The 24248-nt window shown below is 44.5% G+C and overlaps 4 protein-coding genes across 12 annotated transcripts in view; 1 reads left to right on the forward strand and 3 right to left on the reverse strand.

The window, feature by feature from the left end:
* LOC108874329 (NACHT, LRR and PYD domains-containing protein 3) overlaps positions 1-15344 on the reverse strand; it is a 42922-nt gene extending 27578 nt beyond the window's left edge. For 2 of the 9 annotated variants that reach the window (XM_051068859.1, XM_051068852.1), the window contains exons 1-8: positions 15200-15339; positions 14360-14446; positions 14119-14247; positions 13886-14005; positions 13368-13446; positions 12977-13205; positions 10956-12756; positions 10668-10841 (exon numbers count right to left, since the gene is read on the reverse strand). In XM_051068859.1, the coding sequence (XP_050924816.1) occupies positions 10668-10841; positions 10956-12756; positions 12977-13205; positions 13368-13446; positions 13886-14005; positions 14119-14247; positions 14360-14445 (2618 nt within the window). In that variant the 5' untranslated portion in view covers position 14446; positions 15200-15339. Of the gene's footprint in view, positions 1-8564; positions 9788-9900; positions 9948-10165; positions 10340-10667; positions 10842-10955; positions 12757-12976; positions 13206-13367; positions 13447-13885; positions 14006-14118; positions 14248-14359; positions 14447-15113 lie in introns of those variants that run through there. The other 7 variants (XM_018662752.2, XM_051068854.1, XM_051068853.1 and 4 more) reach the window with 7 other exon arrangements.
* Positions 1172-4206, forward strand: LOC108874331 (frizzled-7-like). The gene has a single exon (XM_018662754.2). The coding sequence runs from the start codon at positions 1788-1790 to the stop codon at positions 3447-3449; it is 1662 nt and encodes a 553-aa protein (XP_018518270.1). The 5' UTR covers positions 1172-1787; the 3' UTR covers positions 3450-4206.
* A 742-nt stretch (positions 15345-16086) lies between the features above and the next one.
* LOC108874333 (diphthamide biosynthesis protein 3) lies at positions 16087-17309 on the reverse strand. The gene is made up of 3 exons (XM_018662757.2): positions 17121-17309; positions 16297-16371; positions 16087-16186 (listed from the first exon to the last, which is right to left on the reverse strand). The coding sequence occupies exons 1-3, from the start codon at positions 17226-17228 to the stop codon at positions 16112-16114; spliced, it is 258 nt and encodes an 85-aa protein (XP_018518273.1). The 5' UTR covers positions 17229-17309; the 3' UTR covers positions 16087-16111.
* A 1402-nt stretch (positions 17310-18711) lies between these two features.
* LOC108874335 (formimidoyltransferase-cyclodeaminase-like) lies at positions 18712-23493 on the reverse strand. Its single transcript, XM_018662758.2, has 14 exons — positions 23369-23493; positions 22390-22573; positions 22179-22307; positions 21999-22087; positions 21687-21866; positions 21467-21604; positions 21261-21392; positions 21109-21170; positions 20897-21023; positions 20606-20767; positions 20391-20434; positions 19174-19312; positions 19000-19095; positions 18712-18929 (listed from the first exon to the last, which is right to left on the reverse strand). Exons 1-14 carry the CDS (start codon positions 23420-23422, stop codon positions 18846-18848), a joined length of 1620 nt encoding a protein of 539 aa, XP_018518274.1. The 5' UTR covers positions 23423-23493; the 3' UTR covers positions 18712-18845.
* Between the last annotated feature and the right edge of the window lie 755 nt (positions 23494-24248).

Here is a 24248-nt window from a genome sequence, read left to right on the forward strand (position 1 = left end):
GACCAGATCCTGGATCAGATTCACAGTCTGAGGAGGGTTCTGGGTCTGTGTTCTGAGTCTCTGTGCTGGTTCTGGATCTGGATCTGGGCCTCTGTAGTTTGAACCTCAGACTCAGATCTGTTGCTGGTTTTATTTTTTCCTGGCTCAGGTCTCAGAGCAGCAGCAGAGTGTTGGAGTTAACACCGCGGTGGAAACCACATCTGTGTCCCAGCACTCAGAGGGGGGAGGACGGGGGAGGACGGGGGAGGATGGAGGATGGGGGAGGTTTTTCCCAGAGGAGGAGGATTAAAGTCTCCAGCCTGTGCTGTCTCTGGGTGAGTCGGGTTCCTCCCCCTCCTCCCTCTGTCTCATCTGCATATGAAGATGTATGGGGGGGATGTTTGTTTTTTACAGAGTTCAGTTAATCAATAACTGAAGACAAACGATTGATCCTCGATGAACTGATCAGTTATTGGTTCCATTCATGACGAGCTGAGACACAGGACGAGCTCTCTGATTGGTCGACAGTCACGTTGTGTCTGTTTGGAGCTGAGGACAGGACCTGACCTTTGACCTCAGCCAGGTGGAGGTCACCTGATGAGACATGGTCCTGCTGCAGGTTTCAGGTGCAGGTCCAGGACCATGTGGTCCAGACCGCCATCGGTCTGTTTACACTGAGTACTTTTACTCAACTACTGTGTGAGTATTTTTATTTCATCCTACTTCCTGTTTCTGCTCCACAGACGCACAGGTGAGATTAAAAACACACAATAACTGATGAAGTCACAGACTGTGTGTGTGTGTGTGTGTGTGTGACGTCAGTAAACAGTAACATCCAATAATACTACAGATATATTATCATGTGTAATGAGTACTTTTACTTCAGGTACTCGGAGTATGTTTAATCCCCTTCATTCATGTGTACTGACAGCAGTACTGCTGAGTACTGTTGAGTACTGCTGAGTACCACTGCAGGTGCAGGACGTGTACTCGGTGCAGTATTAGTACTTTATGATGTCACATGTTCGGTTAAAGACAAACCTCATGAATCAACATTGTTTCTGATGTTTTCCTCGTCAGACCGAAGCACCGAGGACTCCTGCGCAACGCCCCGCCCCCTTCTCCTCCACCCACCAATCAGCTGAGAGACGGTCGAGAGAACACAGCGTTTGATTGGCGGATCGAGCAGTGGAGCCGAGTTTCAAGGCGCCCCCTCCTGCGACGGAGGAGAAGGCGGTGAACATCGGGGGGAGCCTGGAAACTGTCCCGGGCTGAGTGATGAGTGTTCTCCTGCGGACCGCACTGAGGGAGAAGAAGTCCACCAGCCAGGACTCAGGCTCTAATAACTAACGTCTCATCCACAGACCGAACTTTTCTGGACTCTCGTACCGAGGATAAAGTCCGGAGTAGGTCGGGAGACTCGGATCCTGCACATTCAGCGCAGCCCGGCGACAGACCCTCACCGAGTCCTCTGTCGGTCTTTACGAGTTGAAGTCAGAGGAGCTGGAGGAGTTTTAATGTTCATCCGTCAGATAGAAATGTTGAAGTCACTGGCGCCGGACCGGATCCTGAATAAACGTTTCCCACCATTTTCCTGGAGAGTTGTGGAAACTGCTGTGGAACAGTGAAGGAATGCAGCATTAAAGGGTCCTTACACGGATTTTTCCTCTGAATCAGCAGCAGCGCCTCAGGAAACAGGTTTTAGTTGTTTTTAAACCGTTTTCTGCTGCTGGTGATCAGCTGGTCTGAGGGAGACCTCTGAGGCTTGTGGAAACTGTTTCTGTTTCTCAGGAGTTGTATCATCCGTCATGGCGATGGGGAGAGGCTGGTGGTGGATTTGGGTAATGGGCTGCTCTCTGGTCTTTGTGCTCCTCCAGCCCTGCAACAGTCAGTATGAGAAGGGGATTTCCATCCCAGAGCACGGCTTCTGCCAACCCATCTCCATCCCCCTCTGCACAGACATCGCCTACAACCAGACCATCATGCCCAACCTGCTGGGACACACCAACCAGGAGGATGCTGGGCTGGAGGTCCACCAGTTCTACCCACTGGTTAAAGTCCAGTGCTCCATGGACTTGAAGTTCTTCCTGTGCTCCATGTACGCCCCGGTCTGCACGGTTCTGGAGCAGGCGATACCTCCCTGCAGGTCGCTGTGTGAACGGGCTCGTCAGGGCTGCGAGGCGCTCATGAATAAATTTGGGTTCCAGTGGCCGGAGAGGCTGCGCTGCGAGAACTTCCCGGTCCACGGTGCTGGAGAGATCTGCGTGGGTCAGAACACGACCGATGCTGATGGTCCTACATCCGATCCAACCCCCAACCTGCCTGAGCTTGTGACCCTGCCACCGTATGTCTGGACTAACCAGCCCTTCTCCTGCCCCCGGCAGCTCCAGGTGCCCACCTATCTCAACTACCACTTTCTGGGGGAGAAGGACTGCGGCGCCCCCTGCGAGGCCTCCAAGCCTAACGGACTCATGTATTTCCGAGAGGAGGAGTTAAAGTTTGGCCGGCTCTGGGTCGGTATCTGGTCCATCCTGTGCTGTGTGAGCACCCTCTTCACCGTGCTCACGTATCTGGTGGACATGAGGCGGTTTCGATACCCAGAGAGACCGATCATCTTCCTGTCCGGCTGCTACTTCATGGTGGCGGTGGCCTACACCACGGGCTTCCTGTTGGAGGACAAAGTAGTGTGCATTGATAAGATGAAGGAAGATGGCTACAAGATGGTGGCCCAGGGCACCAAAAAAGAAGGCTGTACCATTCTGTTCATGATCCTCTACTTCTTCGGCATGGCCAGCTCCATCTGGTGGGTGATCCTGTCCCTCACCTGGTTCCTGTCAGCCGGGATGAAATGGGGTCACGAGGCCATCGAGGCCAACTCGCAGTACTTTCACCTGGCGGCCTGGGCGGTCCCAGCAGTGAAAACCATCACCATCCTGGCCATGGGGCAGGTGGATGGAGACCTGCTCACTGGCGTCTGCTACGTGGGCATCTACAACGTGGACGCCCTGCGGGGCTTCGTCCTGGCACCGCTCTTCGTCTACCTCTTCATCGGCACTTCCTTCCTGCTGGCGGGCTTTGTGTCACTCTTCCGTATCCGCACCATCATGAAGCACGATGGCACCAAGACGGAGAAGCTGGAGAAGCTGATGGTGCGGATCGGTGTGTTCAGCGTCCTGTACACGGTACCGGCCACCATCGTCATCGCCTGCTACTTCTACGAGCAGGCTTTCCGGCCGCAGTGGGAGAGGACGTGGCACATGCAGACATGCAAGCGCTTCGCTGTGCCGTGCCCGGGTGGAAACTTTGCACCAGTGACTCCAGACTTCACCGTGTTCATGATCAAGTACCTGATGACCATGATCGTGGGGATTACGTCCGGCTTCTGGATCTGGTCGGGGAAGACGCTGCAGTCGTGGCGCCGATTTTATAAGAGACTGAGCAACAACAATCAGGGAGAGACGACGGTGTAGAGCTGACGGAGGAGGCTGAGTTTAGCTCTACGTGTTTACTCAGACTGACAGAGGAGGTTTGGAGCCTTTGACTGAGCCTTTTGTTCACAGAGAGGACAGATGGCTGCTCAGAGTCCTGGTTTCAAACCCTCACAGAGGAGGATTCTGATGGACCACGTGTTTCTGCACTGCTACGATGCGGTCTTGAATGACACACCCACCTGTAGCGCTTTAATGTGTCACACCTGTAGAATGACTGAGCCTCTGATGCATTCAGGTGACACTTTTTTTGGTGACGGTCTCCTGGAAAAGAAACGTGAGACAAATTTGACAAATGTCATCATCAGTTAATCTGCTGATTAATGGTTGAGTCAATGACAGTGACGCCTTCACGTGTCTTTAACAGTCGAAACCCAAAGAGATTCAGTTGGAAGATAAAATAATAAACATTTCAGGTGTAATTAGAACACATACTGCAACAACAGCATCAGTATTTACAACCTAATGACATTTTCTTTCCATGAATCTGTAAAATGATGAGACCTGTTAAAATAAATGGTTTATTGTGTTTCTGCTCCTTTCCTCTTTATTCTTCATCTGTTTATTTCTGCAACACTGCCTCCTTTATAACTAAACTGTAAATATATTCTCTGAGAAGAACTTATGTATTTATAAGAGTTTAAAATCACTTTTTAAACAGCGTTTGTCTCTTTTTTGTCTCGATGCTACATGGCTTATACTTGTACAGTTTTTCAAAATAAAATGCTTTAATTTTTAAGATGTCTGGTGAACTCTGCTGCTGGAGATTTATATGAACTGAATCTGTACTTTGGAAAAGAGAAATCACTGATACACATATTTACCTTGGCAGATTATCACTGTGGGTCATTGTAAGGGAGGAGGAGAGTAAAAGTGGGTTTGTTCCAGACAGATCATTCCTGCTGAAATCTGATCCTCTTTTCTTTTTCCTTTTGTCCCGGCTGTAGCAGGACGTAGATGAAACCCTCCCTGAGCCTCAGAGAGTGAAACCAGAGCAGTTTGGCCTCCTTACAGGGGCAGCTGGGGAAGTACAGAAAACACATTTAATATGTTCAGAAACAAGAATACAACTGAGAGGTTTCTGTTGTGTGTGGGGAAAAACTTTTCATTCAGGACTGACTCCAGAGTTTACAGCCAGATCGTAAAGTATCCAAGTATCTAAAGTATACAACGATATCAGTCATAACTCTGAACACACACAAAGTCTCTGACGTCCATTCAAAAAAAAAAAAAAAAAAAAAAAAAAAAAAACACAGAAGACAGAAGCTGCAGAACTTCATTCACAATCACCGTTAACGCTGTTAAATGTGGAACATTTCTGGTCATAGGAGATGATGCTGATGTGGCGCCATCTGGTGGTGAAAAGATAGTTAGGGTTAGGGTTTTTAACATCATGTGTTTTTAAATGCTTAAATCTTTATCTTGTGATTAAGTCGTATTAAACAGTTTACAAACTCTCCCAACACAAAACACCCAAGTCCTTTAACACCAAGAGATATCTGGTCAAAGACATCATTTCTAAAAGGTTTGTAGTGTTGGGTGATGGAATTTCTGACATACTCAGAATCAAACACACAACATTTAGATATTAGAGATCGTGAGTTTTCAGTTTGGGTTTTGGACTTCAAACTTCACTGAATCTTCTGAGGATTAAAACCTATGACCTCAAAACTTTGGACATGTTTTCAAACTTGGAGAATTTCAGTCTTTCCTCTGGATATAAACCTTCAACACAGAGTCAGGATCATTTTCACTGACTGTCTTTGTCTTTTCTCAGACCTTTCAACAAACTGTGACAGTGTTTTAGTGTGAACTGAATCAGCTCAGTCATCCTAAGATTCAGAGAAAGACACAACACAACACTGATATTCACAGTGATGCTTTTATTGTGAAAAGACAAAAAAATAATCATCAGAAGGAATCCGATCAGAACAAAACTATGTTCCAAACCATCGTAACACTAGATTTCTTCTCTAAATGCACTCAATCATTGGTAATGGTTGTGACTAAAGTATGTAACAATGTATTATTTTCTGTCCATTCGAATAGACACAGAATCTGAACTGTCTACCAAATAGTACAATTCAAATTAAATATTCTCAAGAACCAAATCTGGATAACCAGCGCTCAAACAGGATAGGAAATCACAATGTAGGAACCTCAGAAAGCCTGCAACATAACCCTTGCCTGTATTGTCCTGCACAACATCACTACCAAGTGCAATGTCCCTCTGTGTGCTAACAATGATGCACCTGAGCCCCTTGGAGACCCTGACCAACCTCCTGCATTCTGCCAGAACGAGCAACAAGGGACACAATAGTTAGACACTGTTTCTGATTTGGATTTGTTTTGGATTTCGAAAACCAGCGATGTCATTGCTTTGTTATTCTGTTTTATCATTGCATGCATCACTAAAAACTAATCTAAAAACAAAACAAAAATATCTTTGATTGTGATGAATACACATTAATTAATGACAGAAATTAATATATTATTTGTGGTCAATATTGACAGCTGTTTGGAGGATTATTTTATGAGGCCAAACTCTTTCTATTTTGCTGTAAGCCTATACTGAAAGGCTGAATACATTATAGCTTACCTAATCACTGTAGCCTGATGGATGAACAAATCAAATTAAAACCTTATGAATAAATAGGATATCTTGTAGGTTATACTGCATGATCCAAATATAGTATTATTTGATACAATTTTAAAGTTTCATTATATTTTGGGCCTGAAATCCACACTGAATCCACCCTTCTGATGGGATCAGTATAATCCAGAGTTTTTGGATCAAAGTGATCCCAATCCTGCTAAAAGGACTGGATTACATGATCTAATCCGATTATGTAATCCGTTTTTTCTTTTGAAAAACCCATTTTCAAGATTTGATCCAATCCGTTATCCAAAATCTGAGCGGATTCCTTTTGAAAAACCGGGCCCAGGAGCTGATCACAGAGTCCAGCTGCTGCTTGACTGAATGTGTTTTTTATAATGGTTCTTATTTACTTGTGATAAAACCCTTTGCACATAAAGACAAAAACATCAAAGTTTTAAGAACAGGGACTTTGAAAGCCTTTCATCTGAGGGAAATGTAGGACATGAATATGGACATTTATCTTCAAACACAGGAGTTCACCAAACGTCCTGATGGAATAAGAAGCAAACCACTGCTCCAAACATCATCCAGAAACAAAGACTGAAGTCACTAAAGACAAACTGAAAGGATCAAACAGAGAAACTTACACTTGATTCAAACTCCAAAGAGCTGAAGAAGAAAACTCTCCACTCCACACCTGCAGAGAAAAGATGTGACACAGGTGAGCTGTTACCTGGACTGACTCAGACTCCACCTGTGATGGAGGCAGGACAGGTAGGAGGACAGGTAGGAGGACAGGAGGGAGGACAGGCAGGAGGACAGGTAGGAGGACAGGAGGGAGGACAGGCAGGAGGACAGGTAGGAGGACAGGAGGGAGGGGCTGGAACAGGAGCAGAGTTTCTTCCTCTATGGTTGGTTGGCAGTGTTGACAGTTCTGGGTGTGTCACTGAGCTCTGCAGGAGGAACAACTTAATACATCATATTCTTGGATATAGACCTGTAACATGAAGACCTGCTGTTGTAAACAGGTGGTGGTTTTCATTTTGGCTAAAGAAATATTTAACTGAAAACATAACAGCCCTTCAATCTGACAATCTCTGATCCAAGGTTTTCCTCTCAGTGTTGTATCTTCTATGTTTTAGGAAAACATGTTGGAGCCTCAATCTGATTCATTTCACAATGTCTATTAACATTTACTTTTCTTTAAGACTGACTTTACCTCAGAATCTGTTCTTTCATTTCCTTCCAGCCCTGCAAGGAATCCAGTAAGACCTGATCCACAGTTCCTCCCCCCAACCACATCTCATCACTAAGGTCAGACCTGATCTGTCACTTAAATGCATCTCTTACACCTGCATGACTCAGTGTTTGTACTGAACATATCTCTGTTGGAATCAGTGTGTCAGCCAGACCATTTCCCACAACGACAGCTATACCCTCAATCATCAACAGAGGGCGTACACCCATCCTAAGCTCAGCCTTCACTAAATCACAGTCCAGTGTCTTTACAGTGGAACTGTGAACACCTGCAGAGCCAAACCAAAACATTCAGCTTTCCAGTTCCTCTTTTCCTTAATAATTACACACATCATTATCAGACTGTCCCCCTGACCACTTTAACACCAGCAACAGGACTCAAAGGTAACTTTGTTAGTTAAGACATATTCCTCTGTGAGAACAGCAGCCTCAGCAGCAGCAGCTTTGACTTTACACTCGTTAATGTAGGTGGCAACATTATCAGCAGAGAATCTTTAAACTGCTCCAAGTGTTTAGAAAAGATAAAAAGACTAAATGTTGTTGTTAGAATTGGACTAATGACTGCTGTTAACCACACTGAGACCAACACTGATGTCTTCAATACAAACTGGACTGTTAAAGAGACAGGGACTCACAGAGAAACTCTCCTCATCACTGCCCTCCAGTGGTCACTGTCAGGAACTACAACTCTCCACATACAGCACTGACAATAATACTGAGATTCACACTGACATTATGACACATTCACTGCATTATTTTAGCTCTAATGTTCATCAGTCTGATCATGACTCTCTGTATGTGAACACACACATTATTAAACTGCTATAAATACTGAGGTCAATACTGATATTGATCTTTGGAAACTGACTGATGGAGGAATCATAAAAAGACAAAACAATCTTACTTTGAAAAAAAAAAACACAACCAGAGGATGCACTGTAAAAAATGTTCAGAAGGGAAAAACTGTGAAAATAAAGAGGGTAGAGACCAGGAAATACACTGTAAAAAATGTGAGGAGGTGACATGAAGATGCACTGTTAAAAACACAACCAAGGCGACCGTGGATAGCCAGTCCCAGCCTGGACAGATCACCAGTCCATTACAGGGATGACATACAGAGACAAACAACCATTCACACTGACATTCACACATACAGACAATCTAGAGTTACCACTTAACCAACAGTGCTAACGACCACACCACTGTGTCGCCCCATTAATTATGTTACAAACACAAAAAACTATAGTAATGGTGGGTTTTATTTCAAAGGCAAATAAACAAATTAAGTGATGCTTTAAAACACACTGCATGTATGATTTAACAGAATAATAAAACTCATCCTCAGTTACAGCAATATATTAGATATTTTCTGTACATCATCAGTAAGATGCTTAATAAGCTGATTAAATAATTAGGAAATCTGTGACATTCAGATCTGCTGACCATTCCAATGGACAGATTTTGATTGAAAAAATCAATAAAGGCTATATATCTTTCAAACGATATTTTGACATGTATAAGTAATATAACAGCTCACATTTAAATACAATTTAAACACAATGTTCTTTAACAATACGATTAATTCCATGTTTGCTGAAAAAGGGGGTGTGTCTGTACTGCTGTCCACTTTAGATGATGTGGGACACTGTGATTGGCTATTAAACATGGTGGAGTCAGAAGACAGAAATCATAGATCTCAACATCCTAGAAAAGTTATGTTCATTGGAACGGAACATCAACAGAAGTTTTATCCTGTAATAATCATAGCACATATTTTTAAAGAACTGTAAGAGGAAGAAGTTTACAAGGAGTCATTTAGAAGAGTTTTAAAATTAAACTGATTTAATACATTAATCTGTGAAGTCTGAGTGACAGAGACAGACATAAACAGACTGAACTATCAGACTCTGCTACACTGAACACAGAGACACTGAGGAAACAGGAGAGAACAAGGACAAGAACCCAAACCCAGGATACAGAGGTTCAGTGAATGTGGTGCTGAAGGTGTGGAGGTGGATCAGAGAGTCAGAGGAGACTCTGTAGAAGGACAGAGAGCCAGCAGGACAGTCCACATACACTGCTACTCTGTTAGAGACAGAGGAGGAGGAGGAGGTGGAGGAGATATATGTTTCTCTGTTATTGTGACAAACAGAGTAACGATAAACTTCAGACCATCTCAGACTCCAGGACTGATTGTTCCCTCCAAACCTGCCGTCATCGTGTTTTCCTTTCCTGCTGATTCCTCTGTAACTTACTGATATTTCAACCTTTCCACTCCACTCGACCTCCCAGTAACAGCGACCAGTCAGACCAGTTCTACACAGCAGCTGAGGCCAGTGATCAAATCTGTCTGGATGATCAGGATATGACTGATTCTCCTCCACCCATGTCACCTTCCTGTTGTCGTCAGACAGTTTGATCTTTGTGTTCACTGTGTTTGTGTCAAATGTGAGTTGACAGGAATCTGATGGAGAGAACAAGACACAATACAGCTGCAGTTATTGATGGATGATCTGATCATTGATTGACAGTTTGAAGCTGCTTTGTTTTCAGGAATCACATTAAAAACACACTTACACTTCCTCAGACCTGGTCTCAACCATCGGACTCCACCAGGCTCCACCCTGAAAGGAGGAGGGGGGTCAGACCAGCACATTCTCTTTCAGCATGCTAACATGGACATTACATGGCTCTCATACACAGACTGTTGGATTATTCTCTTGTTGTTGTTGAAGTCAAAGCTCTTGTGTAGAGATCTGTCATCAGCTGTGACAGAGAAAATGTTTCCAGCTCTTCCTCCTCTATCAGACATTGTCTGTGGCTGCAGCAGGCCTCTCCATACCTGAGAGTGTCCAGTCTCCAGTCTGGATCCCCCAGCCCAGCAGACAGCAGCTTCACTCCTGAGTCTCCTGGATGATTGTAGCTCAGGTCCAGCTCTCTCAGATGGGAGGGGTTGGATCTCAGAGCTGAGACCAGAGAAGCACAGCCTTCCTCTGTGATCAGACAGCCTGACAGACTGAAAACACACAACACACAGGAACCCTCTGTCAACACTTGCTGCTCTGTTTGTTTGTTGTTTCACTTTGGTTCAGCTTCAATGTGTTTGAGTCAAATCTATGAAAATATCTTCAACATCATCAGTGGAATTAAATCATTCAACAACTAAAGAAAAACCAGAGAAAAAGATGAAAACTCCTGATGGAAAGTAATTCTCTGAGTCTAGAAAGTCCTGTTGAACTTTAGTAAAATGTTCTTTACACAATCCTACACAGGTTAACTGTTTATCCACTGATGTAGATCAGATTTTAAATGATCATCAGTTAAACAGGTTGATGAATCCTGACCTGAGAGTCTCCAGTGAACAGTGTGGACTCTCCAGTCCAACAGACAGAGTCTTCAGTCCTGAATCCTTCAGGTTGTTGTTACTCAGGTCCAGCTCTCTCAGACTAGAGGACTGGGAGCTGAGAACTGAGGACAGAGCTTCCCAGCTTCTCTCTGAGAGGTTACAGCCACTCAGTCTGAAGAGATGATGATAAGGAATTAAAGAAGAAAGGAATTTATTTTCTCTCCTGTTGAAAAGACAGCAGTGTCTTTATATAACGATGAATGAATCCAACTATCTATATACTTACAGAGCTTTGTTAGAGGCTTTGACCACTGGCAGCAGCCTCAGAAGAGCCTCCTCTGAAGCAGAGTATTTCTTCAGGTCAAACACGTCCAGATCTTTTTCTGATGACAGTAAGATGAAGCCCAGAGCTGACCATTGAGCAGGAGACAGTTTATCTGTGGAGAGACGTCCTGAACTCAGGGACTGTTGGATCTCCTCCACCAGAGAACGATCATTCAGTTCATTCAGACAGTGGAACAGGTTGATGCTTTTCTCTGCAGAGGGAGTCTCTTCAACCTTCTTCTTGATGTACTGGACTGTTTCCTGATTGGTCTCTGAACCACTTCCTGTCTGTGTCAGCAGACCTCGTAGGAGACTCTGATTGGTCTGTAGTGAAAGACCCAGGAGGAAGCAGAGGAACAGGTCCAGGTGTCCATTTGGACTCTGTAAGGCCTTGTCCACAGCTCTCTGGTAGAACTGTGTCTCTGCAGATTCATATTTTCTTCTTTTAGACTTCTGGGAGGTTGGTTGTTCTTCTGACAGCAGATTGACTCCAGACTTGATGAAGGTCAGATGGACATGAAGAGCAGCCAGAAACTCCTGAACACTCAGATGGACGAAGCAGAACACCTTGTCCTGGTACAGTCCTCTCTCCTCTTTAAAGATCTGTGTGAACACTCCTGAGTACACTGAGGCTGCTCTGATATCGATGCCACACTCTGTCAGGTCTGATTCATAGAAGATCAGGTTTCCTTTCTGCAGCTGATCAAAAGCCAGTTTTCCCAGAGACTCAATCATCTTCCTGGTCTCTGGACTCCAGTGTGGATCTGACCCAGATCCTCCATCATACTTGATGTTCTTCAGTTTGGACTGAACCACCAGGAAGTAGATGTACATCTGAGTCAGGGTCTTGGGCAGCTCTCCTCCCTCTCTGGTTTTCAACACATCCTCCAGAACTGTAGCAGTGATCCAGCAGAAGACTGGGATGTGGCACATGATGTGGAGGCTTCGTGAGGTCTTGATGTGGGAGATGATCCTGCTGGCCTGATCCTCATCTCTGAACCTCTTCCTGAAGTACTCCTCCTTCTGTGGGTCAGTGAACCCTCTGACCTCTGTCACCATGTCAACACACTCAGGAGGGATCTGATTGGCTGCTGCAGGTCGTGTGGTTATCCAGAGGCGAGCAGAGGGAAGCAGTTTCCCCCTGATGAGGTTTGTCAGCAGCACGTCCACTGAGGTGGACTCTGTAACATCAGTCAGGATCTCAGTGTTGTGGAAGTCCAGAGGAAGTCGACACTCATCCAGACCGTCAAAGATGAACACAACCTGGAACTCTTCAAACCTGCAGATTCCTGCTTCTTTGGTTTCAGTAAAGAAGTGATGAACAAGTTCCACCAAGCTCAACTTTTTCTCTTTCAGCACATTCAGCTCTCTGAAAGTGAATGGAAATGTGAAGTGTATGTCCTGGTTGGCTTTGTCTTCAGCCCAGTCCAGAGTGAACTTCTGTGTTAAGACTGTTTTCCCAATGCCAGCCACTCCCTTTGTCATCACTGTTCTGATTGGTTCATCTCTTCCAGGTGAGGCTTTAAAGATGTCTTCTTGTCTGATGGTTGTTTCTGGTCTGTCTGGTTTCCTGGATGTTGTTTCCATCTGTCTGACCTCATGTTCATCATTGACCTCTCCAGTCCCTCCCTCTGTGATGTAGAGCTCTGTGTAGATCTGATTCAGAAGGGTTGGGTTTCCTGATTTAGAGATCCCCTCAAACAAACACTGGAACTTCTTCTTCAGGTTAGATTTAAGGTTGTGCTGGCACATAGCAGGAGATTCTGAAAGAACACAGAAACTTGTTTTCTTAAAGTAGCTATATCTGACTTTTTTAACCACAAGAAGGTCAAGTGAGTTTCAAAACAAATTCTGTGTTAGCTACTACTTAGTGCCCCTGCTCCCTAACTAAAGCATATATGAACATATTTCCCTCCATGTGTTGAGACGTCAGTAAACGTCTCATTTCTCCATCATGTTAAATCTTTAGAGAAATCCTCTTACTGCTCTGCAGACAGTCAGCCAGCTCCTCCTGCTTCATTCTCCTCAGGAAGTTCAGTGTGATCTTCAGAAACTCCTCTCTGCTGCTCCTCCTCTGCTCTTCATCCTCACCGTCCAACACCTCCTCATCCTCCCTCTGACTCTCTAAGCATTCTGGGTAATCTGGACTCAGAACCTTCTGCATCTTCTTCAGCTCCTTCTTCACAAAAGTGACGATGTTCTCCTCCAGCAGCTGGAACAGAAAACTATATGAATGACTCCATCAAACTAAAATCATGGAGCCAAACATCAGATCCATGTTGGACACACTGACAATCCACTGGTCTAAAAAGTGCAGCATGGAGATTATTGTCAACACAACAGATGTAAAAGTAGTTGTTGTCCATGTACAGACCATAAATATGGAGTCCAGGTGTGTTTGATGCTGCTGGGCAGACTGACCACTGGGAACCTCTGAGCTCTCCTGGTCCACTCTGTGGAGGAATCATGAAGAATTAGCTCACATTATGTCTGTCCACACAGAGACAGACACAAGCTAAAGGTCCATCAAGTCATGTTTGGATGTGAAGAGTGAATCAGACGACTCCCTGTAGTGGTAAAGGTTCACTAGTCCTGCTGATCCCACTGAGAATCAACACAAACTGTTTCTGTCTCTTTTCATGTGAACGACTGAGGTGGACACTATGAATGTCTTCCAGGAGAGACTGTCTGAACATGGGAGGAGTTATCTCCATATTTAAACCACATCACGTCTCCCCCCTCTCTATGACGGCCGGAGTTTTACCTCCACCTTCCAGTGTGGACGTTCACAACAGATAGAAACACTTTGATTTCAGACGTGGTCCAACAACACGTCGTACAAACTAGTTCTTTTCTAGAATAACCTGAGTCTCACTGTCAGTTACAGCTTACATCTGATCAGCTGATGGACGTCGCCCTTTAAAGTTAATAACAAAGTCCTTCGACTTGTCGCTCTTTAAAGACAGACAGCTGGGTCCAGGAGAGTCTGGTCTCTGCTGCTGGATCCTGAAACAAAAACAGAACTGATGAATCCACATGTTGGATAAAAACTGATGAAAAATATGTTCAATATTTTAATAAACACAGCAACTAACTTTGTTTTTCTGTCAGTTTTTAATTCTCACCTTCCATCAACAGATTGTTTGAATTTAAGAGGAAGATCTCTTGACTTGTTGCTCTTCATGGACACACAGCTGGGTCCAGGTCCAGGTCCGGGTCCAGGTCCAGCAGAGTGTGGTATCTGCTGCTCTGGGCTTGAACACAACACACACAGAGCAGTGAGTGTGAATCATGATGGTGCAGTGATGTGAGTGCTGAGCTCTGACATGGAGAAGAGTCATGGACAGTTAGAGATCCTCATCTCACCTCTGAGCTTTGGTCTGGCTCTCATGTTCCCCACACAGAGTGGTTTTAGAGGGAGGGACTCCCTCCTCTCTGTCCTCATCACTCATGCTGAGAAAACACAAAACACTAATCATTCATCTGCTCATCAACTGAGCAGCTTACGATGCATCTATGACCTTTTCCATTCACTGATTCAGTTTGACCTTCATGAAAAAGCCAGATCTTTGTAATAACAAGTGAGGACATGTAGCTCAGTCTTTGTGCTGTCAACAGAGACTCATCTGTCATTTAGAAATGTTCATCTTCTTCCTGTTTGTTTCTTTGAATTCAAACAACAACAGATTCAATGAGTGAATTTCTCGTTGTTCTTCTTCTTATTATATTGTATTTTAATGTTGTCTGCTGGAGCTGGTTTCAACTGTTTTTACTGTACAAAACAACGACAGTCAAATGTGGTGAAGTCTGAGGAGGGACATAAAGAACTAGTTATTTCCTGTTGGAGCAGAACCAGGTCTCTTTCTGAATCCCTCCATAATGATTAGTTTAATATGAACAGAGTGTGAAGGACCTCAGTCCCTCTGACTGTCACACTGAGTCCACATGAGTCCTGTAGAGTCCGTGTAATGACAGAGTCAGAGCTGTTCTCCAGCGGCTGTCCGGCCGAGCTCAGTACACACACAACATGGCGGAGAGGAATCTCTCCGTCCTCCTCCCTTTACACCGACAGCTCTGACTCTGCTACAGTAACAATAGAATAACAGTAGAAACATATTACCGTCACATTAGAGTCACATTAGATTAACTGGAGCGTCAGGTAACGACAGGTGTTCACAGGTAAAACAGTAAAAACAGCTACATCACCTTCAGACGGAGAAAACAAACTGCGCCACGATGATCGGTGAAAACGAAACTAAACTTTAAACAGGAAATGGAGGAGGGAGGGGGGGGTCAGAAACATGAAGTGAAACATAATCAGAAAAGTTCAGATGTGGTTTGACTTTGTTTAAAGACACAAACATTTAGAAACATCTAAACTCAGTTCCAGCAGCTTCAGTGAACAGTCCTGATCTAATATCTCTGACTGTGATGAGGAGGTGTCGCCCTCTGGTGGTGAACAGGTAAACTGCATGATGTCAGTCTCATGAACACAGGTGACATCAAGTGTTTAGAAAAGATAAAAAGACTAAATGTTGTTGTTAGAATTGGACTAATGACTGCTGTTAACCACACTGAGACCAACACTGATGTCTTCAATACAAACTGGACTGTTAAAGACACAGAGACTCACAGAGAAACTCTCCTCATCACTGCCCTCCAGTGGTCACTGTCAGGAACTACAACTCTCCACATACAGCACTGATACAAGTTAAACCCCTCAGAAGTTTAATATCAACATATCAAACTGCTCAGGTTAATTTTCTGTCGTTTCAATAGAAAAACTAAAAACAAAGAAAACTATACATTTAGCTTCAAATTTGTTTTTTAATCAGTTTATTAAAACCCTCAGAAAACACACAACAAACAAACACTAACGTTATGAAAAGTATAATATAAATATTCACACGTTTCTTCTGCTAAAAAAGTGACAGTGAAGAATCTGATGTTTCCCAGCAGCACCTGAACACATCAGCATCAACAACCTCCATAAAATAATCTTTACACAAAACTTTAGTCCTGGTTTCAAACTCAGTCTGTCTGCATAAATAAAGAGTGTTTAAAGGATCAGTCTGTAGTTTTCAGAAGTTAGTGGGGGGGGGGGGGGGTTGATGGAGTTCAGGACTGAGCCAGTTCCAGTTTGGTCTCTGAAGACGACGGAGCTTCGATGATCTCTCCCAACATGAACAAGTCCTGAAACAGAAAACTGCTTTTTAATCAACTGAAGCTTGTGACTGAACATCTGTACTGAACTGTGTGTGTGTGAGGAGGATTTACAGCAGGTCTGAGATCTGTTCACTGACCTTATCATAGATGACTTTCACAATCAGTGAGCAGCTCGGACACGTTGCCACCTCCTCTCCGTTCTCCAGGTCCTCCTGTAAAAAAACAACCAGAGCATAAACACACATGTTCATAAAACCTTTTTAACACATTTATAACTCAACGTGAAGCTGCACTGAACACTTCTGAACTGTTTAAACATCAAACCAAACTCCACTGAAAAATCATGAAATTATACACCCATGTCCTCTGGAAAGTTACAGATACCTGATGAGAAGTATAGGATATTTCATTAACATTTAATGATGTTAGAGGGATAATCAATTTGCCGAATTTACCAGAAAATCACGATGAATAGTAAAATTTCATACAATACTTTCTGATGATTATTTAAAGACGCCACAGTGGAGGAAAACTTAAAATAGTGACATTTTCAGAGGGGTTTTGGTGTGGTGTTTTTTCCCCCCAAACATGATAAATCAGTGTAGAGTCAAACACTGATAATAAAAAAAAACGTCCATTTATAAAACACGAACAACCAAACTCTGTTAAAAAGAATGATAATTTTATGTCTTTGTCCTAACGTCTTCTATTAACTTACTCGGGAGACATAGTTAAAGATCTTCTGTTTACCGACACTAACGATCATCAAACCCAAGCCGAATTCATTACAACATTTTGACAAGTGATCAAACATCTCTAAACATTTTCTTATCACACATAAATAAATAACTAAGCGGGGAAAACCTTAAAGTGAACAGATTTTTAATGGAGTTCGGTGAGAAGCCGGTGAGTGTGGGACCATGACAGTTAGCAGTTAGCCGTTAGTTTACAGTAAACTTACCTTCGTGATGGCGAATCTGTCTCCACAGGGACACGGGAAATAAAACGTCTCTGTGTCCTCGTCATATTCAAAGTCCTCGATCTCGATTTCGTCGTGAAAAACCGACATTTCACCGGAAACGTGAGCGCAGAGAAAATCAACACGACCGATTACATGTCAGGCGAGGTTTGAGGCGCGGGGTGATGACGTGACAGCTGCTGTCTCAGACTCCTGACGTCATTGTTAATCCTCAGAATTTTATTGACGCATTGAAATTTATTGAAGCAGCGAAGAAGAAAACAAAGAACACAAACTATAACAATCAATAAAAAGGACATGGATTAAATACCATTAATCAATACATCATAGACGGTATTTCCATTTGACTGCGTTTAGGAAAAAATAATAAATTCCGATCTGATCTGATTTAAACAATATAATGAAGCAAACTAATGTTAGAAATATATTTAAAAATTTGAATATAAAAATAAATTAAAAATAAGAAGAGCATTAGTTATTATATCATTAAAAATAATAATATTTAATGTCGTACACAGAGTTTAAATGAAGCTTTAAATAAATGTAATTAATGTAATATAGAGCAGAGCTGCTGATGTTAGCAGGAACAATGATCTTCTGTATTTTATATATTTTATTATCTTTATTGATTTTATTAGAACGGAAACGGATGCAAATTTGTGTTGAAATAAATACTGTTGATTTCTTTTTGTATTTTTTTTTTTTAATTAACTGATCGGTTCTTATTTGATTGAAGTATTGATTATTATCTTAGGCCGTCACACAGTGAGTGCAGTGTGTGATGGTGCTCTGGCTCCATCTGCTGGACAAACACAGGAAGTGCAGGCTGCAGATATTAAAAGTATTTTAATTTTATTTAAACTTCATTTAAATATATTTGTATTCAGTAATTTAGTTTGCTGGTTATGCTAATAATAATTCATTTGACATGAGTTACTACGACATTTTTTCCAGTCGATGTGTTTAAGTGGCTGCAGTTTGAACCAAAGCTCCACTCATGCGTTCAGGTGTGAACATGTCACTGAGACAAGTGAAAACTGTAACACATGCTAACATTAGCTGCTAGCCGCGTTCAGGATCAGCATCTCACTTTAATATGAAGTTGTACAAACACACACCCACGTGTACTTACCTGCTGCAGGTGGAAAAGATGTCCGGTGTAACTTCCTGGGTCACGTGGTCCTGACGCACAACACAAACTGCAGGTTATATTGACGTCGCAGGTCACTGCTCTTAAATCAGCAGGAAGTGAACGGAGTTTGGAGCAGAGGATGTCACGGTCTCCCACGTTCACAGTGAATAAAGAAGAGGAAAAAGACGCTGCAGAACTTCATCCAGAATCCTCCTGTTTTTAACTTTGCTTCAGAGTCACGGTGAAACAGTGAGAGCTGTGTGAACATCAGTGATACACTGACACCAGCAGCTGATCACTGATAATTCGGCAGATTTTAATCAGTCATTGTTCTTGATTTAACTGTTTGTATGAGCACAAACTAATAAAAGATAAAGTGAATGAAACTTTCTGAACAAATCTTTTAGTGTTGAACAGGTTAGAGGAATAAAAACAGACAGATTTATATTTTTCTTTTTATTTCCAGGAGTCCAACAACATCAGCAACATGAAAACACTTCAGACTCAGGTTCAGGTAAATCCAGAGTTTAACCTGGTGGGTTAGGATTAGTTATGGTTTAGTTAGTTAGATCAGTTCAGTGTCTGTCCTCGGCGGCCTGGAGGACCGCGGCGGCGGCGTCCTTCGCCTCCTGCAGCAGCGCCGCCGCTCTCCTCTGAGTCTGCAGCACAGGAGACACAGAGTCAGGGATTGAAGGTGAAACTTTATTAACAGAGAAGAGAAACACTCACAGCCACTGTGAAGCCGGCGTCTGTGATGTCTCTGAGGTTGATCACCACGTTGAAGTACGCTCCGAACACGGCGGCCTCCAGAGCTTTAGCTGCCACCTGAGAACCATGTGATGCATCATCAGCTGACTTTATAAATAAAGTTTCACCTGAGCAGGTAGAGATGATGTGTCTCACCTGAGCGTCAGACTTGCACGCGATGTTTCCGTAGACGACCATGTCTTTGAGATGAGGCCAGAGGACGTTGATCCTCTCGGCCAGAGACAGCGGGACGCCGACGGCTCTCTGCAGACCGTCCTGCATGGCAGCCTCTCTCCTGAAAACCACACCAACACCTGGAACCTGAACTCACCACAGACACAGACTGACCCCTGACCCGTGCTGAGCAGGACCACGGACCTCCACACACCTCCACACACACTCCTCTCTTTACATGTATCCATCCTTCAAACAGTCCTGTTCAAGACTCCAGGTCGTCTGGACCCACCTGAGACTGAGGTCACGTTATTAAAGACGCTCTGTTCCTTTAACGTGGGACTGAGACTGATGCAGGTCAACACTGAGAAATAAACTCTGAACTCGTCTTCTGATCTTAAACCCAGACGTCCTCAGAGAACCACAACCAGGACCAGGTCTCGTGGTTCCAGTAGTCTTGAACAGGACTGTATGTTAACCCCCCCTCTGTATTTTACTTCCTGTTCGAAGTGAAATCTTCTTGTGAGGCTGTGAATAATAAAGTGAAAGAACTGGTTGTGTCTGGTTTGAGGTGGGCGTCGAGGCGTTGGATGTAAAACACAGACTCTTCCTCTCTAAAGCCTCAGACCATGATCCTCCACCTCCCTCCTCAGGACCTGGGAACCTGGTCTGTGACGATTAACAGAGCGGAACCACATGTAGTCTGACAGAAGAGGGAAATGGTTTTCATCCAGGACACTTCACCTCCGAGAGATAAGAACTCAACACTGATGAGTTCATCTCTAGTTTCATCTCCAAACTATATTTAATGTTTTCTGATTTCAAACTCTGATTCCTGAGCTTCAGACGTCCTGATCACTGGTCAGACTCTGATGAACTGAACATTAAACTCCTGTTGAAGCAGGAAACTCACTGGACAGACTCTTCTCTCTGCTTTTCATGGCGCCACTCGCAGTTTGTTTACAGGTGCGTTCGCTCATGCAGAGACAGAGGTGCCGGGGAATTTCAAAATAAAGGTGCGTCTTATAAATGGTTATATTGTGACGTCTGTGATGTTTTATGTTAGTGGAGACTGTTGAGGCCCGTCTGTCCTGTGATTGGCTGGGAGCTGGAGACGTGGGTAGTTCAGGGTCTGGGTTTAAAAAGGAGAGACAGGTTTCACCTCTCCCCCCTCCCTAAAAACAAACTCACATCATTACCTGTGAACCTCGTCTGCTGTCGTCTTTGGCATCTTCAGCGCCGCCTGCAGCAAAGACACCAACAGAAACCTGAGCAGATCCTTCTCTGATCCTCATTTACCTCAGATAAATCTGACAAATGTGATCCTCACACCTCTCTACTTCAACTACAGGTGTGTGCAGGTGTCTACAGGTGTGTACAGGTGTGTGCAGGTGTGTGCAGGTGTTGTCCTCACCATGTAGCTGTTGAAGGCCGTGGAGTCGGCGTCGACCATGAGCAGCAGCTCGTTCATGGCCTGGTGAAACGGAGGAATCAGCCTCCTCATCACGCCGTCCAGGTTCTCAAACTGCCTCTTCCCGTACGTCATCTGACCGACCATGGCGCCCAGCGCTGCCCCCTGCAGGACACACACACACACACACACACACACACACACACACACACACACACACACACACACACACACACACCATCACAGAGACGTTCAGGGGAGGAGACGTCTCACTCTTTGAGCAAAACCCAGTACCAGAGCAGCGATGGCGGCAGAAACGGATCCTCCACCGGGAGCCGGCGTCCGAGCTCCGACGCTCTGAACGAACTGCTGCAGCGACAGAGACACCAGACGTCTGTCGTCCTCTGACCTCACCATGTACCTGCACAGGTGAAACACTTCATGTGTCACACGCTCTTTTCTGATGTGAAGTATCAGTCAAAATAAGAATGATGGTGAGAACTGACTCGATGATCCTCTCCTTTGGGTTGAACGGACCGAGAGAGTCCAGGCCCAGTTTACTGATCACCTGACGACACAGGAACAAAGAACCCGTCAGATCCTGGATCTAAAACCAACTGTTAACAGACTGTGTTTGGACAAAGACTCGTCTGCTGACCAGCCGGACTTTGTGCTCCTCTTCGATGATGAAGAGTCGGTCTCTCTTGATGTAGAAGTCTGCAGAGTCCAGCAGAGCCTTCAGAGGGATCAGACCGACGATCTGGGAGCCGACCACCGGCAGGTTCAGGTCCTGAACACACCGCATTCAGTATCAACATTCAAACGACGGACAGACTTTAAACTGACCCTGTGTTGACCTCTGACCTCAGCATCCCTGCAGATCTCCTGGTACACGGTGTGGAGGGGGGTCAGCTCGTAGTCCAGGATGTTGGTGGACACCTGAGCGATGTTGGCCTCGTCCAGGTACCAGCCCATTCCCTGCACCTTCTTCAGCAGCCCAGGCTGAACAGACACAAACACCTGAGTTTATCCACTGCCCTCTAAAAACACAGACCCCAGCCGACTCAGACTCCCAGCATTGCACCTGGTCTTTCCCTCGGCCCTGCTCCCTGACGTCCAGAGCAATGCGATGGGCCTGTTCTTTGGTGGCGATCAGGTTCACGTTGTAGGCGATGAGGAACTTGCGAGCACCGGTGACCGTGGCGCCCCACGACGGCACAAAGACGGCGGGGCCGAAGTCAGGGGCCCAGCCGTCACGTTTCAGCTGCAGGAGACAAAAATACAAACCTGATGAAACCATCAGAACATCAAAACACATGGAAAACTTCTGTCTTATTTTGACTGTTTTCTTAATGGAGTTCTGAATGGTCTTCAGGGCTGGTCGTGGGCGTCTAACCTTCTCAGGTAAAGCTTCGTACTCTCCGGCCCTCACAGATGGAAGACTCTTCCTCGTCTCTTTTCGCGCTGCCTCTCCGTAAAGATAAACTGTGGAGAGAAGATGATTTCACACCTTTAACCTGAACGTCTGTCGAGTTTTTCTGTCTTTAAACCTCGTGAACGTGCAGCGGCGTCTCACCGGGAACATGCAACATGTCCGCCAGTCTCTGTCCGAAGACGTTGGCGCAGCGGACACAGTCGTCCATGGTGACGTTCTGGACTGGAATGAAGGGACAGACGTCCAGCGCTCCGGTGCGAGGGTGCTCACCTGGACAGGTAACACACATGTTAAACACTTGCTCTCGTACGATACGTTCAGGTGTTGGCGTGCGGCTGATTTACCAGCAGACCTGAGTGTTTGCTCATGTCGATGAGGCTGAAGGCCTGGCGGGCGGCGTTCAGCGCTCCCTCCACCACCGCCTCAGGAGAGCCCACGAAGGTGTAGACGGTCCGGTTGGTGGAGGCCCCGGGGTCGACGTCCAGCAGGCTGCAGCCCGAGGTGCTGGAGATGGCTGCCGAGATGGCATCGATCACCTGAGACACAGGAGAGTCACAACTAACGGTCCAGAAGGTCACGTGACCTGCTTTGATTTTTAACAGGACCTCTGCAGAGCGCTGCTGATGCAACTGATCGAAGGGCGCCTGAAGTTCCTCTGATAAAAAACCCTGCACCGCTAACTAGAGACGGACATGTGCGCACGTCAGGTTAAAGTTTAAAGGCTGAGAGGAGCTCATGTAACTTCAGTCCGTCTGCTGATGTTTAATTATTGCAGTTTTTCTCCAGAACAAACAGGTCAGAGGTCAAAGGTCAGAGGTCAGAGGTTTGAAGACATTTTCATGTTGACAGACTGTTTTCAGTCTCTGAGCTCAGGACCATGAAGACAGAAATAATCTCCAGTAAAGGTCTCACACAGTCTTCCTCAGCTGTTTCATTGATTCTGAGCAGTTTAAAAACTTTGTTTCTGATCATCAACTGGAACAAACACTGAACACTGATAAACAGGACACTGTAAAAACTACAGCTTATATCCTTTAGCATTAAATAACAGTCCAACATTAAATGATCAAAATGTAAAGCTCAAATTAAAATTGCACAAACTAATGAAGCTGATATAACACCTGATCAATTTACTTAACTCAGCAGTTTAAGTGACTGAAGCCTGGTGTATAGAACAAGTTCAGGAAACTCCTGAAGCATCTCTGTGGTCAGTTGTTTTAATCTCTTCATTTTTACAGAGTAAGAAGGAGTTAAAGTCTCAACAAACTTAAAACTTTAACTTAAGAAGCTGAAACACAAAGAGCAGAATGATCAGTTTAAATGTGACTGACCTCTTTGTCTCGACCCTCAGAGAAGTTGGGGACACACTCCACCAGCTGAGCCATGGTGTCTGAACACTGACCGCAAACCTCATCCAGTCTGTAGGTCCAACTTTACCCCCCCACCCCCAAAACACCCCACAACCCCTCCCACCCCAAACACACCCCCACACAGGCCTCTTTAACCAGAGGGTTCAATCATTAACTGCTCTGTATGTAGGTCGCCTGACAATGATTATTCCTCTGAACAAACAGACGCTGCTGTTTAAAATTCTGCACACACACAACATCCTGCTGCTGCTGCCCCCTACAGGCTGAGTCTTTACACTGTCTTCAAAATGTTTTTCTCTGAGAAACAGACTGAGGTTTTATCATCACTGTCAAACAGCTGCTGTTTCTCTGATATTAATTTATTTTGGTGAGGTCAAAGGTCAGGGTCGGACAGATAACCTCCTCTCAGTGTTTAACCACAGAGTTTACGCAGAGAGAGAAACAGACGTCACGAACACTGCAGAGAACACATGATGAGAATAAATAAATATGTTGAGAGTTTCTACGGTGGCTGACGAGGGCCAAACGCAGAGATGATGCAAAACCAAAAATTCTCAAACCCTAAAATAAATAATAGAATATAATAATAGAATACCTGAGCACTGACCTGTGTCGACTTTTATGGTTTGTTTTGTTGGCACTCTGCATGAACATGTGATTATTTTACCGTCAACAGCTCAGTCCGTTTCCTTTTTGGTGATTTATTATATTTTTTACATCAGACAAATGTTCATAAAACTTTACAGAAGCTGCTGATTTATAAGTTGGAGAAAGTTCATGGTCAGGTTCAGGCTTCAGTCAGAGATTTGTGGCTGTTTTCTTCTGTGTCGCCTCCAATCAA

This window comes from Lates calcarifer, unplaced genomic scaffold, assembly GCF_001640805.2.
Source record: "Lates calcarifer isolate ASB-BC8 unplaced genomic scaffold, TLL_Latcal_v3 _unitig_5306_quiver_812, whole genome shotgun sequence".
Lineage (NCBI taxonomy): Eukaryota > Metazoa > Chordata > Actinopteri > Centropomidae > Lates > Lates calcarifer.

Excerpts from the sequence above, each read along its gene's own strand:
- LOC108874335 (XM_018662758.2), bottom strand. The coding sequence starts at position 23,422 with ATGGCTCAGCTGGTGGAGTGTGTCCCCAACTTCTCTGAGGGTCGAGAC. Across the intron at positions 19,313-20,390 it reads ACAGCAGACGAGGTTCACAG|GAGAGAGGCTGCCATGCAGG; the intron begins GTAATGATGTGA and ends TGTGGTTTTCAG. Across the intron at positions 19,096-19,173 it reads CGTGCAAGTCTGACGCTCAG|GTGGCAGCTAAAGCTCTGGA; the intron begins GTGAGACACATC and ends CATGGTTCTCAG.
- LOC108874333 (XM_018662757.2), bottom strand. The coding sequence starts at position 17,228 with ATGTCGGTTTTTCACGACGAAATCGAGATCGAGGACTTTGAATATGAC. Across the intron at positions 16,372-17,120 it reads ACAGATTCGCCATCACGAAG|GAGGACCTGGAGAACGGAGA; the intron begins GTAAGTTTACTG and ends GTTTTTTTACAG. Across the intron at positions 16,187-16,296 it reads TGAAAGTCATCTATGATAAG|GACTTGTTCATGTTGGGAGA; the intron begins GTCAGTGAACAG and ends TTTCTGTTTCAG.
- LOC108874331 (XM_018662754.2), top strand. The coding sequence starts at position 1,788 with ATGGCGATGGGGAGAGGCTGGTGGTGGATTTGGGTAATGGGCTGCTCT.